At 37.0% G+C, this 15,972-nt stretch overlaps 3 protein-coding genes across 3 annotated transcripts; 1 reads left to right on the forward strand and 2 right to left on the reverse strand.

Moving 5' to 3' along the window:
• Nucleotides 1-1,258: 1,258 nt before the first annotated feature.
• LOC103935862 (uncharacterized protein At2g39795, mitochondrial) lies at nt 1,259-2,933 on the forward strand. Its single transcript, XM_009345670.3, has 3 exons — nt 1,259-1,531; nt 2,188-2,531; nt 2,629-2,933. The coding sequence occupies exons 1-3, from the start codon at nt 1,274-1,276 to the stop codon at nt 2,786-2,788; spliced, it is 762 nt and encodes a 253-aa protein (XP_009343945.2). The 5' UTR covers nt 1,259-1,273; the 3' UTR covers nt 2,789-2,933.
• Nucleotides 2,934-3,191: 258 nt separating this feature from the next.
• On the reverse strand, nt 3,192-9,158 carry LOC103935868 (delta-1-pyrroline-5-carboxylate synthase). Its single transcript, XM_009345684.3, has 20 exons — nt 8,991-9,158; nt 8,624-8,695; nt 8,396-8,499; nt 8,165-8,267; nt 7,812-7,973; nt 7,302-7,579; nt 6,836-6,986; nt 6,515-6,679; nt 6,263-6,340; nt 5,858-5,947; nt 5,427-5,513; nt 5,213-5,299; nt 5,036-5,132; nt 4,809-4,912; nt 4,593-4,668; nt 4,145-4,295; nt 3,989-4,057; nt 3,742-3,808; nt 3,583-3,653; nt 3,192-3,465 (listed from the first exon to the last, which is right to left on the reverse strand). The coding sequence occupies exons 1-20, from the start codon at nt 9,048-9,050 to the stop codon at nt 3,384-3,386; spliced, it is 2,154 nt and encodes a 717-aa protein (XP_009343959.2). The 5' UTR covers nt 9,051-9,158; the 3' UTR covers nt 3,192-3,383.
• A 3,042-nt stretch (nt 9,159-12,200) lies between these two features.
• LOC103935877 (protein YIPF1 homolog) lies at nt 12,201-15,850 on the reverse strand. The gene is made up of 6 exons (XM_009345696.3): nt 15,692-15,850; nt 14,942-14,984; nt 14,739-14,825; nt 13,973-14,138; nt 13,262-13,538; nt 12,201-12,789 (listed from the first exon to the last, which is right to left on the reverse strand). Exons 1-6 carry the CDS (start codon nt 15,743-15,745, stop codon nt 12,598-12,600), a joined length of 819 nt encoding a protein of 272 aa, XP_009343971.2. The 5' UTR covers nt 15,746-15,850; the 3' UTR covers nt 12,201-12,597.
• Nucleotides 15,851-15,972: the final 122 nt, after the last annotated feature.

Consider the following 15,972-nt stretch of genomic DNA (forward strand, 5'->3'; position numbering starts at 1 on the left):
GATGGAATTCTGTTGGCTGGAAATGAAGAGGTTGTTGCTAATTTTACTCACATATAATATTTAGTAGGTTATAGTTTGTAGAATCTAAAGTTTGTCACAGTAACGCACCCTCTCTTTTATCTTGAAATTTTATTTCTCTTTTCGTAGTTGATTAGATTGAAATATCACTTGGATTAAATAAAGACATTTTAGCTAAAATGGTAACTGAGATTGATATAACTCTTCACTTAGTTCATGAGATTTTGAAATCGATAGAAGTGGTCCCTGAATTTATTCGTCATCAATCATTTTGGACCAAAATGACAAAAATACTCACAATTTAACAAACAATGAGCCAAAATGATTTGACAAAAAAAAAATGAGAGTATGTTTTTCATTTTATCCTTAATTAATGAAGATTTTTCACAGAATGACCAAAATGATGGTGGACAAGCTCATAGACCACTTATATTGATTTAAAATCTCAAGATCAAAATGAAGAGTTATGACAATCTCAAAGATCATTATAACTAAAAAGCCCTAAATAAATATATTTAAAATAATATTATAAATAGACCGACAACTATTTTGTTTTTAGTTTTCAACTTTCGTCAAAGTATTTTCCGTACCATTTCATTTTGTTGTGTTCCAGCTCTCATTCCTTATCCTACCTTTTCCGTTCTTTTCGCCATAAATTTGTCTTATGCTAGAGAAAAGAACGTATAGGTATACTATAATTTTGTTTTAGTATGAAATATTTAATGGCCATATATATATATATATTTTTTTTTGGTTAAAGGCGATTAGTAAACAGTCGACTCTTGGTATGTAAGAAATTATTTCTCCTAATCACAATCTGACATATATACAAAAGTAATTAATTTAATCATATAAAAAAAAGCAAGTGACCCTTTATTATGGTGATGAAAAGATGTTGAGTCAGTGCATGACGGCGTGAGTTCAAACTCTATCATTAACTAATCTAATATCTAATTTAATAAAATCTATCGTTTGATGAAAAAAAATTCAAATACCCCGCAATTTATCGGCTAATAGAAACACCTTGCATGCCAAGTATTTTTCTTTAAAAAAGGTAATTATTGAAATAAAAACCCTGCTCAAATGCTGACATGTCCACAAAACATTGGTCGCAAAAGTCCATACAATAGATGACACCCCAGAGAACCATCACCCACCTCAGTATAAAACCTGCAGACTTCAACCCCCCTAGAGAGAGAAAGCCCTGTTCCTAAAACCCTAGCTAAACCCTCACCTCTCTTCTCCTCCAAACCAAATGGCTTTCACTTCAATTCTCCGCCGTTCGGCCTCCTCCCTGGCCCCACTCGCCAGCCGCCTCGCTCGCGGCCAACGATCTTACCACGGCGCTGTTGCCATCGCCGCGAACCACTTCAGTTTCTCCCGCAAGCCTACTCAACCGACCCCTTTCGTTCCCACCCCTCGATACTACTCGAGCCACAGTTCGGACCAGTCTCTGATCAGGGTCATCGAGTCGGAGATCAAGTGCGCTGAAGAGACCGATGATCTCGATAAGGTGAGGGTTTTTTAGTTAATTTTCTCTTGCTTTGTAGACTGAGAAATTTTGGGAAATGGGCAAGAAAATGAGGTTATGGTGGCTCTGTTGTGTTTAGTTTCGTGGATTATGCAAAACCCATCTCAATTAAATTGAATAATTGTGTTTGGGAACTGCTAATTTGAAGTGAATTGCAGAAATTGAAGGATTTCTTGAGTTAAAAACTTATTATTCAGATTTTCCTGATTGAGTTCAACTTTTAAATTAATTTTCCAATAAATCTCAGACTAATGATGGTATGATTGATCATAATTTTGTCATCTGTGGCTCTATGTTATTTTACTTGGTTTTGATTTGCCTGTTGAGCTGTATATTTTTCGAAAAAATTGTTTCTTGTTAAAGAACTACATTATCATCAAATGCTAGTAATGGATGTTTGAGTGTATGATGTTGGAATTTTAAAAAAGAATATGAACAATGGATTATGTGACTGTTTTTCACTTGTGATTCGATTCCCGATAGATGTTTGTGTGCAAATGTGTAGTTTTGAATGTTTTTTTGTTCTGTTTCTCTTTTCGAGCAGTCGGGAAGTAATTTATTACTTGTACTTGATCTATGTGGTTCCTTAATGATAAGGTATCACCATGATTACCGCTACTCAAATGCTGGTTTTGTAGGTTGAGGAGATTCCATCAGCCTTCCCTTTTAAAATTGAAGATACTCCTGGAATCCAAACAGTGACACTGAAAAGAACATATCAAGGTGAAGAAATACAGGTTGAAGTTCACATGCCTGATCTAGTTACTGGTGAGGATGACGACGATGATAAGCAGGATGATGACAACGATGAACACGCCAACAAATCCAGCATCCCCTTGGTCGTAACTGTCTCCAAGACTAATGGACCAGTTCTCGAGTTTAGCGTCACTGCTTACCCTGATGAGTTTCAAATTGACGGCTTGGCTGTGAAAAATCCAGGGGATTCTGAGGATCAAATCGCCTACGAGGGGCCTGACTTCCAGTAAACATCCATCAATTACTAATACTTTTGTAGCATTAATCAAAGATTATTGTTCCGTAATCTTCTGTAATTCACGCAAACGTCTGTTGTATTGCAGCGATTTGGATGAGAACCTTCAGAAGGCATTCCACAAGTACTTGGAGGTGAGAGGGATCAAGCCCAGCACAACCAATTTCTTGCATGAGTACATGCTCAACAAGGACAGCAAAGAATATGCAAATTGGTTGCAGCAACTTAAGAGCTTCGTCGAAGTGTAAAACTTTTACCCAAAGACATTATCTGGTAGAAGAGATCGGGAGCACGGTTTAGCCTGCCCTCTTGATACTCCAATTGTTTTTAAGTTAACAGATCATATCAGTAGTTGTAAGACGGTTATTACGTAGTTCATTGAAACTTTGAGGATGTGGTCTTTTGTTGGGAGGCTTTTGTGCAACACTAATTGCTTTTCATATGAAAATTTCATGCTCGACATTTGGATTAAAAATATTTGTGACTTGATGGACAAAAAGACTGCTTTCAAATTAACATTTTTCAAGCTGCGCGATAACTAGAGAAATATATCGTTGAAAATTACTTCTTTGAAGTGCCGATAACAATTTTAGTAATCCGGATGGATCGCCAAAACCTTGGAAAATAGCATTAGATGTATTCAAGACGAGATGAAGGAGCAAGCAAAGAAATTATTTTATTATTTTTCTAGAAGAAAAAAAAAGAGAGATTTTATGAATTTGCGCTGATGTGAGTGGGGATAAAATACACATTATACCTAATACATGGTAATTTATTCTCTCCCCCCCTTCTGTCTCTCAAAAGTAGGAGATGCGAGACGGACGGTTGCGATTGATGGCAAATTTAGGGCTCAATTGGGAGGTCCTTGTGGGTATAAGTAACCCCCTTATCACCGTCCACAATTTGTCCATTTCCTCTCAGAATCCTGCACGTCCAATAAAACACCAACATCAATATTTTTGTTTTAGGCAAAGAGTTCCTTCTTCAATGTGCTTTGGTACTTCCAAGTGAAAATGTAGTGACATAAACCGAGGTTTCTTACCATCGAGTTGTTAACAGTCCTTCAACTCCTACCGGACCCCGAGCATGAATTCGACTTGTGCTTATCCCGACCTGTAGAGCAAGGGAAGGGAATTAAGTACAAGACTCAAAGCCTCGACATATAGCCGTCTTTCACAGTCGCTGCAAGATCATGTTTTACCTCTGCACCAAGTCCAAATCGAGCCCCATCACAGAATCTTGGGCTTGCATTGTGGAAAACAGCAGCACTGCCAACAAATATAACAAGCAACGTCACTTGCCAACGTTAAAGAATGAACAATTAGGACCATTTTTCTGTTCAACCGTTTTAGTTGGCCTAAGTCTCTCTAATTTCCTTTGATTACAGAATATTCTGATTGACATGGAAAGCATGGAGCCTCCGGTGAAATGACGGGAATCATTCATACCTGTCAACTTTGCCCAAAAACGCATCCACAACTTCTTGGTCTTCTGCAATGACGCAATCAGTGTGTGCACTGCAAAACGAGGAAAGAAAAGATAAATGACAGCTTCATACAAGTGATTGACATGTAATCCATCTAAAAAAGGAAATTTTAACGTGCCTTCCATGTTCATGTATATGATCAATTGCTGCATGCACATCGTCAACAAACTCAACAGTGCAAGCCATTGAACTGTACTCATGGTGGAACGAATGTGCCTCAGGAATCCTGAGCAAGACGCTTGCCCTTGGTCCACCATATAAAGTAACACCTGCAAATGATACCCGAGTTTAATGTCTTTAATCCTTCTGATAGCATGTTTCACTAAAACAATTTTTCTTGGCGTCTCTTTAAAACTGCTTGCCAAGCTTGGGTGGGGTGTAACAGAGTATTGTTCTGTTGCATGCCCGTGACTGGAAATTTCAGTTATTCTAGTTCTCAACCGGCAAAAGGCAATATGAACAGTATCAAGTATCACCAGGAACTCTGATTGAAAAATTTAGTTACTCTCATCCACCTCAATGCCCATGTTTAAAAGAAAATAAGTTTTTCTTCATGAAAATTGTACCTGCAGTGCGAAGCTCAACAACAAGATCATTAAATGCGGCTGTACTTTTCAAATCATTATGGACCAGAAGTGTTTCCTGAGAATAACAAACACAACAACAAACTGTTACAAATGATAAACGTGCAACTACAAATGTAAGTGCATAACTGCAGTAGAAAGATTCTAAGATGCCATAAAAAGATATCATCCAGAAATTATAAATTACAGATAAATTACCATTGCATTACACGCTGCCGGATAATCTATTTTTGCATCCAAAACAATTCTCTTTGCCATATCCATATTAGCAGACTTATCAATATACACATGGCATATTCCATCTGCATAGAAAACATGCAGTTGTCCATACACATGGCATATTCCATCACAAGTTTTCTCACAAAACAAGAATACAGGAAAAATCAGATTATATATAAATGAAGAATAAAATAAGTATATCTGACCAGCATGACCGAGAACTGGAATCTTGGTCGAATTCTTGACTTGAGAAACCAGTTTATTGCTGCCTCTTGGGATCACAAGATCAATCACGTCATCATGCTGGAAATTACTTTTTAGTTAGTCCTAGTTATCATCTGAAATTGACCGAGGAATTGGTTATCAGTCTATGCTTTACTCACCTTAAGCAAGTCCGGAATCTCTTCTCTTGAAGTCACAAGTCCAATTAGTTTTCCACCAACACTCTCTGGGATGGCTTCGGTGATAATCTACATATTTTTTTTTATGAAAAAATACTTTTAGTATATTGATTCTTTCACTGACAATGAAAAAGGGAATGCAAACATTATTTGTCTATATATTTTGTACAAATCATTAAAGTGAAAGAAAACAGACCTTGTGCAAAATTGCATTTGATCTCTTAGCCTCCTTTCCCCCCTTCAAGAGAAGCCCATTCCCACTTCGGATTGCTAACGAAGCTATCTATTCAAATCATAAAAAAAAAAAAATACAAAAACCCTTAGGTGTATGATGAGGAAGAAATGCAAGTCTTCCCCAGAACATAAAAGTAATGACAGAGACTCAATATGAACTTCGTGAAATATTTAATATAAAGAACCAATAAATTCTTTCTCAAGGTTCTCGTATAAGGTTCTTAGATGAGATCTGATTTCCAAGCTGTTAGATTACAGATGGTATTGAGCTGCATCTCTCCTGCGATGCATCTCAGTCGTCCACATTTATTTTACACTTTCCACACAAGACAAACAAAATTCATATGACATAAGATAACATACAGTTTGATATTCCAAAGTTTCACTGTTTACCTGTACTAGCGCTTCAGGACGAGACTCAAATACAATCAGGAGAACACCCAGTGGGCTTGATGTTTTCTCCAAGACAAGACCATCTGCAAGCTGGAAGGAAAGTGTAACCAACAGAAACATCACTTACTCGTCAGCACAACAACAGCAGATTACGGTGCTCCATTTGACAAAAGATAAATGATTTCGGTTGCAGATTCTAGACTATGTATTACAGATATGTCAATGACCACAAATATCTCTTAAGTTAGAAATTGAATGTGGAGTTAATACTTTGAATTTATTCTCTGTCTCTCTATTGTTTTATTTGTTTGTTTTAGATCGTTGTCCACACTCTTGAGCCCTGAGCAATGTTGTGTAAGAATATCATAAGCTAGACATAATGATCCTTATACCGCATTCCCTTACCTCAGTTTTTTTCAAAACACGACCAATTGGATCTTCCATGTTTGCAAGCACACGAATAGACTTTGCAAGGCTTGTAATCTACAGTATGAGCACATGACAGAAAAAAAGTTGAAGGGAACGCCAGTTTTGAGAAATAAATACAAAAAGTCTAGTGAGCACATTGTACAGAAAGGTAGTGACCAGCGACAATAATAAAAAAACGAATGTAACTAAACATTTATCTAAAATAGCAAAAGAACTCGGCTCTCTTGCCTTCCCAGGCTTCAGAGCCAGCCGAGATATCAATGATTTTTCATATCCTGCTTGTTGTGCCTCAGAAACATCAGCTTCATTTTCAATGTTGATCAATTGTACATTTGCTTCAAGGGCATCAGCTACATCCAGAAGAATTTTTTTCCTGTCTTCTGAAGTCATGGCCTGTAGAGAAAGCGTCACCAAGTTACTTGTTCTGCTGAACTTAGAGAATATCCATTGCTAAAAAATTATGTGAATAAAGAGGGCCAACAACTGGAACAGTATTTATAAGCAGCAGTAAACATATTTAAACTTTGTAACGGAAGCAAACAAAACTACCTGAAGCCTTCTGGAACTCTCCCTGGCTGCAACTGCCATCCCTCTTGCATCAATTTCTTTAACTGGTGCCCATAAATGAGCATCTTGGTGAAAGAGGGTACCAATACGTTGCCCTTGAAGGACTTTAGAGATGTTTCCAGCAGCAAACCCACTTAACAGATGAAGAGATTAGTACACGGTCAGCGGCAACATATTGGATTCAGATTGCAACGACCATTAAAAACATAAATAAAAACTACAAGTCCAATTTGATTTAATTTGAAACTTGGAGTATGTGGGACTCTAACTTCTAAGAAAGATGTGGTTTCAACAACCCTCTCTAATCTCATTATCATAAAGTTAAAATAATGATTTTTCTTCTAAACTAACGGAATCTTAAAAATATAACATAAAATTATATAGTTAAACTGACACAACAGAATAACATAGTTTAGCACTCCTGACACAACCACGTATTAAAACACACCTTGTGATAACAACAGGGATGCCAGCATAAGCTGCATTAACAGCAGCTTTTACTTTAGCAGTCATACCCCCTCTTCCCACTCTAGATTTGTCTCCGAAAGTAATTTCAGTCTGATGCTTCTCCTTTACATATGTATGGATAAGCTTTGAACGGGGGTCACTTGGAGGCCCACTGTATAGACCATCAACGTCACTCAAAAGAATAAGAAGATCAGCCTTTAGCTCCAAAGCCAGCAGAGCTGCCAAACTGTCATTATCCCAAAATATACCAGAAGAATCCTGCAATGAGTGGAACACATACCGTGCAAAAACATTTGAGTTCCTTGGTGTTTTGAAAAGGAAAATAAGTATGAGATAGTGTATGTAACATATTGTGTTCAAGTAGTCCCAATATTTCTTTTCTTTCTTCGTAATCCGTAGTGGCAAGGCCAAGATTGTGACAGTCCTGCCCATAGAATACCATTACCACAACCAAGTGATATCGCACACCAATCATAGAAGAGTATTATACCTCATATGGAGCTTTCCTCGTACTGACTGCGTCGTTTTCATTAAATATAGGAACAACCTTCAGAGATAACAACGATTTCATAGTTTCACCTAGTTGCTTTCTAAAATCTCTATCCCTAAAATCGTTATCTGTTACAAGAAGCTGAGCTGACGACACGTCCAACTGCAAGGGAGAACAAATGAGGGTTAGGAAAATGCAAAAGAAAAACTGAATTGAATGGGGAATTAATTAGAAAACTCATATATCTTAAGATCCAGCATTGCTTGTAAGAACTTAAATAACCAAACGTCAAGTTCAAATCAAGGGTTCGATAAAGCTTGAGAACAGATTTAAGAAAGGATCTTAGCATTCACCTGACTAAACAACGTATCGTAGAGAGCCATCAGACAGTTCTGTCCAACAGCTGCACACGCCTTCCCGTCAAGTTCAACTTGTGGTTTCTGGAGATCAGCAAAGCTGCAGCAATTGAATAACTATCAATTAGAATCGAAATTTTTTCGGACATAAGAGCCTCTAAAGAACATGTCTTTAAAGTTATCCAAACAAATGGCAGCAATGTCAGTAGCTAAGGACACGATAGGAACCTGCTGTTAACTAATTTCCGGTATCTGAGCCGCTGACGGCCGAGGCCCACAGCACCAGATGACACCAGTATAATCTCATATCCTTGAGAGTTCAACTCCTTAAGCTGCATTTCGTATCAATTTAACAAATTCCAACCCGCAAAACGCCCAATCGCATAAGCAATCAATAAATGGTAAACAAAATAATAAAAAGGTAAATCAAAGTGCACTGCTGCTCGATTATCATACCTGCTCACAGAGCGCGCCTAATCTTCCAAGAGCTATTCTTCCGTCGTTTCGAGTCACAACAGCAGTCCCAACCTTCATTAATCCAACCAAAACATCAAGAAACATTTATCACATTACTAATCACATTACCAAAACTCTGAAGATATCAAATTTTCTGCTCCAAATGTTTGGGGGAACTAAAATTTCAATAAATATCTACCAAAAAGACTTCAAATTTGCCAAAAACAAGCTCATTTGAAGCTCCATTTTAGTTGAAATGGAAATAAAATTACCAATTTTTCGAAAAAGACAAAAAAAATTAATTCAGAAATGGAGGAGCTTAGAGAGAGAGAGAGAGAGAGAGAGATTAATGCGGGAAAATATGTACCTTGAGAACGAGGCGCTTAACGTCTTTGAGGAAACCTCGAGAGCTATCCACTTCCTCCATTTCTGACTCGTGAAGGTCGGCGGCGGCGAGTCAAAACTCAGTCCTGAGAACGAGGCGGCTCGGAAGCGCGCGGTTCCCCCTTTTTTTCGGCTATCTGAAAGAGTTATTTTGGGATGCAGACGTTGCCGGGAGGATATTTATATAGGAAGGAAACTAATCAAAATGATTTTGGAAATTTTAAGGTTTAACGATAAAGTTAAAATAAAGATAAAGTGAATAGTACTGGATTAATTTTTTAGTCTAAACATCAAAGTTCTAAGAGACGTTAGGCGCTAGTTAAGCAGGGGGTTGGGGCCTAAAACCTAGGCGGCTAGGCATGGTCTATTATATTTCGTATAAATAAGTGTTTATTTATACTTAAAATATATATAATTTTATTATAAACTACAAAATATAATGACATATATATTATGAGCTATTAGAATATAATGAAAACATAAAAAACAAGCGTATAATGTGTGTTCATTTAAGTATTTTACAAGTCTCTTACAATTTATTTAAAAAAATAAAATGCAAAATGAAAGTTGTTTATTTTCTGTTTAAGCGAATTACAATCTAGACGGGTCTTGGTGGGCTAGGCTGGTGACTCAGTAGGTCTAGGCCCCTCTCTTAATTTTCAAATGTTTAGGTATTAATCGGGACGATAATCAACCACCTAGCGCCTAAACGGTGCTAGGTGGGGGAACAGTGATAAAACTATAATATTTTTTTTGTTAAAATAAACACTACTGTAAGTTTTTTTTTGGTTAAAATTCCTTCTACAGTGAGCAGGTAGAGTTGGGGAGGAAGTCAAATAGTCAACCCTCAGCCCCTAACAGCTTTCGCTGCCGCCAAAGAGACGACGTCGTGGGATGGTGGATGAGGGGTGGTATGGGAAGTTCGACTAGAACAGAGAGATGTGTCGGTTTCTGAGTGGTGAGGTGCAGGGTCTAGGGTTTGTGAGCGTAAAAAATTAAGCGGCGTATGGCCGCATGGGGAGGCGGGCAGGAGGCGTGGACAAGACGACAAAAGATGACGAGTACGGCAGGAGGCATGGACAAGACGACAAAAAATGACGAGTACGCCAAAGATGGCACTGTGATTAGATCCACATTTCGTGCGGTTCTCGGTGTTGCAGGCAAAAGTGTATTACTAAAGGTGATTAATATTGTTCTATTTCCAGAATGACGATGCTGTTTGAATTCTTTTTGTGAGAATTTTATAGGTTCTTAAATTGGGTTCGTATATCATATATCGTGTAATCAGTTTTTGTCAAGTACTGTTCATATTTAATTTTAAATAAAAATATTTAAAATGATTTCTAGATGTATGATATATGATGAATTGATACGATTTAAGGATCCCCAACATCCTCATTCCTATTTCAAAGCATTCCAGTTAATATTCTAATGTAATAATATTTCTCTTTATTTGTAAAAACTATCAAGTTTGGTATGTCCAGTATTAATTTATATGGAATGAGTTTACTGTTATGTACTGTTTGATTTCAATAATTGCCACGTGGAGTAAAATTGTCTCTAAGATTTCAAGAACCTTGCAAAAATTATAAAAACTAGACTCTTTTGCTTCAACACACTAAATAGGTCGTTATTACTTAATTGCATAGAAGCGCACATTCATAAAGTTTCATTTCTTTTAAATCAAACACTACGTAGATGACGCTTTATTGCAGTAGCGAAAAGCAATCATGTTTATGCATTTTAACGTCGTTTGATCCCCACCGATGCTTCTTTTCTCTAACAATTAACTATTTAACCCTCTAACGATGAAAAATATCAAAATGATTAAGATTGACTTGATCATGTGGCTGGTCAGATTATCCTACTAAAATTTCTCTCCTTATCCCGAACAATTAACAGTTTCTCTTCTGGCAGATACAGAATGAAATAAATACCAACCGTTCTAAAAAAAACACTCCCTAATTCACATCTAAAACATCTATCACCCACAAAACACTTCCCTCGTTTTACTCATTAAAACAAAGTCATGAAAAGTGGGTTCTCTCATTGACACTAGAGAAAAGTTGTCTCCACCAAAACGAGTACCGAGTTCGTGATCTCAACGAAACTGACACCAACCATGTGTAAGTAACTGTGTACCAATCAAACCAATATCTTTAAATTACATCCGTTCATCGTATATTGTGCGGTTATAAATTATTGTAATTTTTTTATTTAAAATTAAATATAAACAATATTTGACGAAAATTAACCGCATGAGACACGATAAACGGATGTGATTGAAGGATTCCCGAGATCCTCACAAAAAGTATCCTCTCTCAAATCCAAACAAACATGTAACAGTTTTAAAAGGGGTTTAATATCTTTGCAGTGCAGAGACGACAGGGAAAGGCAAACAGCAGTTGGAGCTGCATCTGTTGCGAACCTGTCTGCTTCGATTCACCAAAGGTTGCTCAGTCCTCATGACTTTTGTTTATGTGTCATGTAATTAGCCGTAAAGGTCATGCGTTAGATGGTGGCACGTCTCAAAGATTCAAGGACAGCAAAGTTTACCAACCATTTAACGAACTGTATTGTGGGTTCATGATCGTCTGGCGGAGTGGCAATGTGGATGTGGATGTGTTTGTGTATGTGTGACGTATATTCGTCCGGTTTTCTCAAAAGAAAGATAAGTCCTTGAGGGAAGTGATTTCCGTATTTCATTTCTTTCAAATGCACTCCGTTCTTTTTCTATCATCATTGAATTTAATAAATCAAAAGAGAATCAATAGATGTAAACAAAAGGGAAGGGTTAAAGGAGAAAAACAAGTGTGTAAATCATTTTACAGTGTTACTTAGTATGATAGTACTATTCATAGACCGATTTTTACCTTCCACGCATTCTTGTTATTTTTTTTTTATTATTGATATTCTTCAATTCATTCGATACGTCCAAAAATTTGGAGAATGGCGGGGCTTACTTTGTGAGGAGCCAAATAAATACAAAGAAAAATTGGCTGAAATGATAAAGTTACAAATCTTATTGCTGAAATGATTACTTTTCAATCGATATATCATGATAAGTAATTCAATATCTCGTCTATATTTAATCAATATGTCGTCATTTCAGTAATTAAGATTTGTAAATTAATCATTTCAACCAATTTCCCAATAATAAATCAGGGTCATTTTCTGAAGAACGGATAAGAAATCAAGTTAAAGTGTAAATACCATAATAACCCCTCCGAAGACATTTATTTACAAACTCAGGTTTGAAGGGGAAAATTATAAGATCAAGGGGAAAACGTGAAACACAAACACCGATTTATGATCTTACTTAAGCCAATACAAAAGCAGATAATACAAGGTTAGTCCTACTCATCAGGGCCAAAGTTTCTCTCTTCCAAAGAATTTAATCCGCGCAGCGGCACTCGCTCTTCATTCAACTCCAATACAACCAAGTGAGTAATTAGCGGATATGAACACACAGGAAAATCCCAACCCTAGAGAAGTACTACTCCGGCCAACGTCAAAAATAAATACCCCAAATCAAGTAAACACAGTTGGTTGAGGTTCATAATTCGGAGACTGACCGCACTTAGTAACGCTTATGGAAAGAAGTAGACCTTAAAGAAGATTGCCAGAGCCAGTTGCAAGAGAAATGCAGCGATCAATACAACTGAAAGTTCATTCCCCTCCATATTGGACCTGAGATTAAAGGCAACAAAGCAAGCAGAGTACCCACCAACAAGAAGAATAATGATCCACCGAAGAGCCTCAACTGGGATAAGCAACAGAAACTGAAAATGTTCCAGTGAAATAGTATCAGATGACAGAATAATAGATTGTATGATATTAATTAGTATCAGATGACAGAATAATAAATTGTAAGATATTAGCTAATAACGTTCCAGCTAAAACACAGTGTTCTGCTTGAAAATGAATACACGTGCCTGGCAGGAAGAAATTCCCCTGCCGAACATCATTTCCCAAAATGTCAATTAATCAGCGCTCAATATCCCCAAGAACCAGGAAGTTGAAACGTTTTAGCCTAAACAGATCAATTTGAGCTTAAAAGAAATTTGGACTAGTCCAGTTCAGCACAAATATTTGAATATTATCGAGAGAGCATTTGCAACTCATCCCAAGGAAGATTACTTATTTCTGCTTTTGGCCTTTCAATGATTATCAATATTCCAACGGAGAGTCAAAAAAGGAGGGGAAAAAGCAATACACAAAAACTAACAAAAGGCAGGGGAGGCAGGTACTTACAGAGGCTGCAATGAAAATGAAGAGAGAGTATCCCCACATACACCAAAACCGAACTAGGCTGGCATTTGAGGTGCCCATATACTGTATCAAGAAATAGAATGCCAATGGCACCAAAATTGCATAACCGTAGACTGAAAAGGCTGCCATATTCATATAACTGACATTAAAATCCCAAGCAGTACTGCTATCAGTGCGCTTGTCCATGAGGTAGGTGGCACAGTTTCCAAGTGCAGCAAGCACAAACACTAACGTAGTGGAAATCCAGACTAGCCCATATCTACACATTACAGAAACTCACACGAAGAAAGCGAAATGTTAGATGTTCACGTTCACTCATTTCTTTGCCAATACAAAAACATATTGCCTTGAGATTAGCCTTTGCACAATTTCCTTCATGTGATTACATAACTTTTTCTGATGAGACAATGCAAACTTAAAACTCAAAATCCAAGCTTGCGATGTTACAGAAGAGGACGTTGTGTATGTATTTCTCAATTTATACAAGACACAGTCTGACATAATGTTACCAGATTTTAAAACTGAATAAAGCATAAGAGTGACAGCAAACTCCATTCAAAAGCCTACATGAGAATATCAAACTCTTCAAAGAAACTGAGGCTCATGGTTCTTTCTTTTTTAATATAGAAGTGAAAAAACCTGTACAAGAAACAAAAGATAAAGAAATATTGGAAGTAAAGACCAGAAACTCACAGATCAGGGTTGGCATCAATTTTGCTGAAAAAATCTCCATTATGGGGATATAGAGAACTAAGCATTCTGTTTAAGACGACGTCTGTATCCACATTGAAATATTGTGTGTATGATGCGATATTAAATACTCCCCTCCAGTTGTTGGCTGGTTGTTGCTCAAATGTTTCTGCGTGGATAGACAGAAGAAGAGATAATTAGATACAAAGTAAATAAAGTAGCCAGCATTGCAATTTGCAAATGAAATCTATAAAGAGAATTTACAGAGTTAAGAGAAACAAAAAAGGCAGATTAAATAAACATAGAAAGAGAAGAAAATATCTTGGGGAAGATAACATGCCAGAACTGTTTCAATCAGTCATAAGAAAGCATAATAACTTTGATCATGTACATAAAAAATCATGTGCAGTGTCACAAAGACACAAACATTAACATCAATCTGCAATGAAAAACTCAACTAGGGGTGGAAGGAGGTTCAAATCGTCCTGCACTCCCCACAAACGGGGTGCAGTTTAGGATATAGAAAATAACTCCAGATTTTGTTCCGCTGAAAATTAATTAGGTTTCATGCTTTTATAGCACTCAAATTGACACTCCAGTCTATTCTAGTATGTTACACATTTGTTCTAGCGTCCCTAAAAATCAACCAAAATACAAAATTCACCAGAAAATAAATGAGGATGATTGGTTGACTAAGTTTTGCTGTTTTCTTAAAAACTAAATCTCCATATAATGCACTTGAATGTAAATTGCCATTTGAATGCTATACCACTTGTACTTCCAACAGTTTGATAACCGCCCCCTTTCTCTCCTCGATTATTATTTGGGGGGAAGATTTGCAAGTTCGCTTCAGGTGCTGCACGAGTTTAGAGAAAATTCTTTAAAGCAGGAAGTAAATAATGATTCTGGTGAACCTTTACTTTGAAGAAGAAAATAGAAAACAATTTAAAACACGGCGAGCAAGTATAATACCTTCATAACTTGTGGTACCCTTTTCTTTATCTTCAGTAACAGCCTATCAAACCCAAAAGGCCAAAAAAAGAGAGAAGGTAATGCAAAGATATGTGATTTATTCAACATTTTGAGGGAAAACAACTACTACTTAGAGAAACTTAGTGTAAGCACATATCTAGCAAGTTTGTAGAATGTGGATAGTTAAATAATCTAGTTCAAAAGGACACAATCCCGAAACGCTTCGAGGGATTCCGCACAGAAATAGTTCCACAGATAAAAGCTTACCAAACAATTCAGCTTCTTTCACAATTGTAAGAAACTAGCTTTATGGGATCATATCCTAATTTCCTAAAATAATTCATGATAATTATAATTAAAAATCGCAACTACTAGTTAGAGAATGGTTGCTTAAATTGGAAATTAGTTATATTTAAAAATGGAAATGCATCAAGAAATTATAACTAATTGTAAGAAATTCCTCAAATTCTAAGCTACATATTGGCAGCTCAGAAAAGGGGCAAAAATTTAATCAAAAAATGTCGAAACCACTGATTATCCGGACCTCCCAAATTTTCTTTTCCTTCACTTCTAATTTTCTAGGGAAACAAACAGACTCCAAGATCACTTGGCTTACAAATTACACTCATGCAAAGCGAATCTAGATACACCCAATCAGCCATGTACAACCCTACAAGTCCGATTCGATGATTCGCGAATTGGGGAAAAAATTACACAAAAATCAAAAGTAAAATCGATCGGAGAACTTACAGGGACGGAGCCGAGCAAGTGGCTGGTGGGGAGGCCAGCGTAGGACTCGTCCATTTGAGACGGAAACCAAAACGCTTCGTTTTGAGGCTCAGAGAGTCGCTGGGCTTGAGATTCCAAGTTCGAGGGATTCGAGTCGGGAGCTGAAACTGAGTCGGAGAGGCGAGTCCTAGAAAAGACGTTGCTTTTCGTAATTTGGAAGGAACGCAGAGGACAAGACGACTGGCCGTTATTAACTTCCCTCCACGCGTTTCTCTACGCGCGTTTGCTTTGCTTTCCACCTG

The sequence above is a fragment of a genome, unplaced genomic scaffold, assembly GCF_019419815.1.
Source record: "Pyrus x bretschneideri cultivar Hongxiangsu unplaced genomic scaffold, Pyrus_bretschneideri_v1 Contig32, whole genome shotgun sequence".
Classification (NCBI taxonomy): domain Eukaryota; kingdom Viridiplantae; phylum Streptophyta; class Magnoliopsida; order Rosales; family Rosaceae; genus Pyrus; species Pyrus x bretschneideri.

Excerpts from the sequence above, each read along its gene's own strand:
- LOC103935862 (XM_009345670.3), top strand. The coding sequence starts at position 1,274 with ATGGCTTTCACTTCAATTCTCCGCCGTTCGGCCTCCTCCCTGGCCCCA. Across the intron at positions 1,532-2,187 it reads AGACCGATGATCTCGATAAG|GTTGAGGAGATTCCATCAGC; the intron begins GTGAGGGTTTTT and ends CTGGTTTTGTAG. Across the intron at positions 2,532-2,628 it reads TACGAGGGGCCTGACTTCCA|CGATTTGGATGAGAACCTTC; the intron begins GTAAACATCCAT and ends GTTGTATTGCAG.
- LOC103935868 (XM_009345684.3), bottom strand. The coding sequence starts at position 9,050 with ATGGAGGAAGTGGATAGCTCTCGAGGTTTCCTCAAAGACGTTAAGCGC. Across the intron at positions 8,268-8,395 it reads CGGAAATTAGTTAACAGCAG|CTTTGCTGATCTCCAGAAAC; the intron begins GTTCCTATCGTG and ends CAATTGCTGCAG. Across the intron at positions 5,133-5,212 it reads AGATTCCGGACTTGCTTAAG|CATGATGACGTGATTGATCT; the intron begins GTGAGTAAAGCA and ends AGTAATTTCCAG.
- LOC103935877 (XM_009345696.3), bottom strand. The coding sequence starts at position 15,745 with ATGGACGAGTCCTACGCTGGCCTCCCCACCAGCCACTTGCTCGGCTCC. Across the intron at positions 14,985-15,691 it reads ACTTGCTCGGCTCCGTCCCT|GCTGTTACTGAAGATAAAGA; the intron begins GTAAGTTCTCCG and ends TGGGTTTGATAG. Across the intron at positions 13,539-13,972 it reads ATTGATGCCAACCCTGATCT|ATATGGGCTAGTCTGGATTT; the intron begins GTGAGTTTCTGG and ends TGTAATGTGTAG.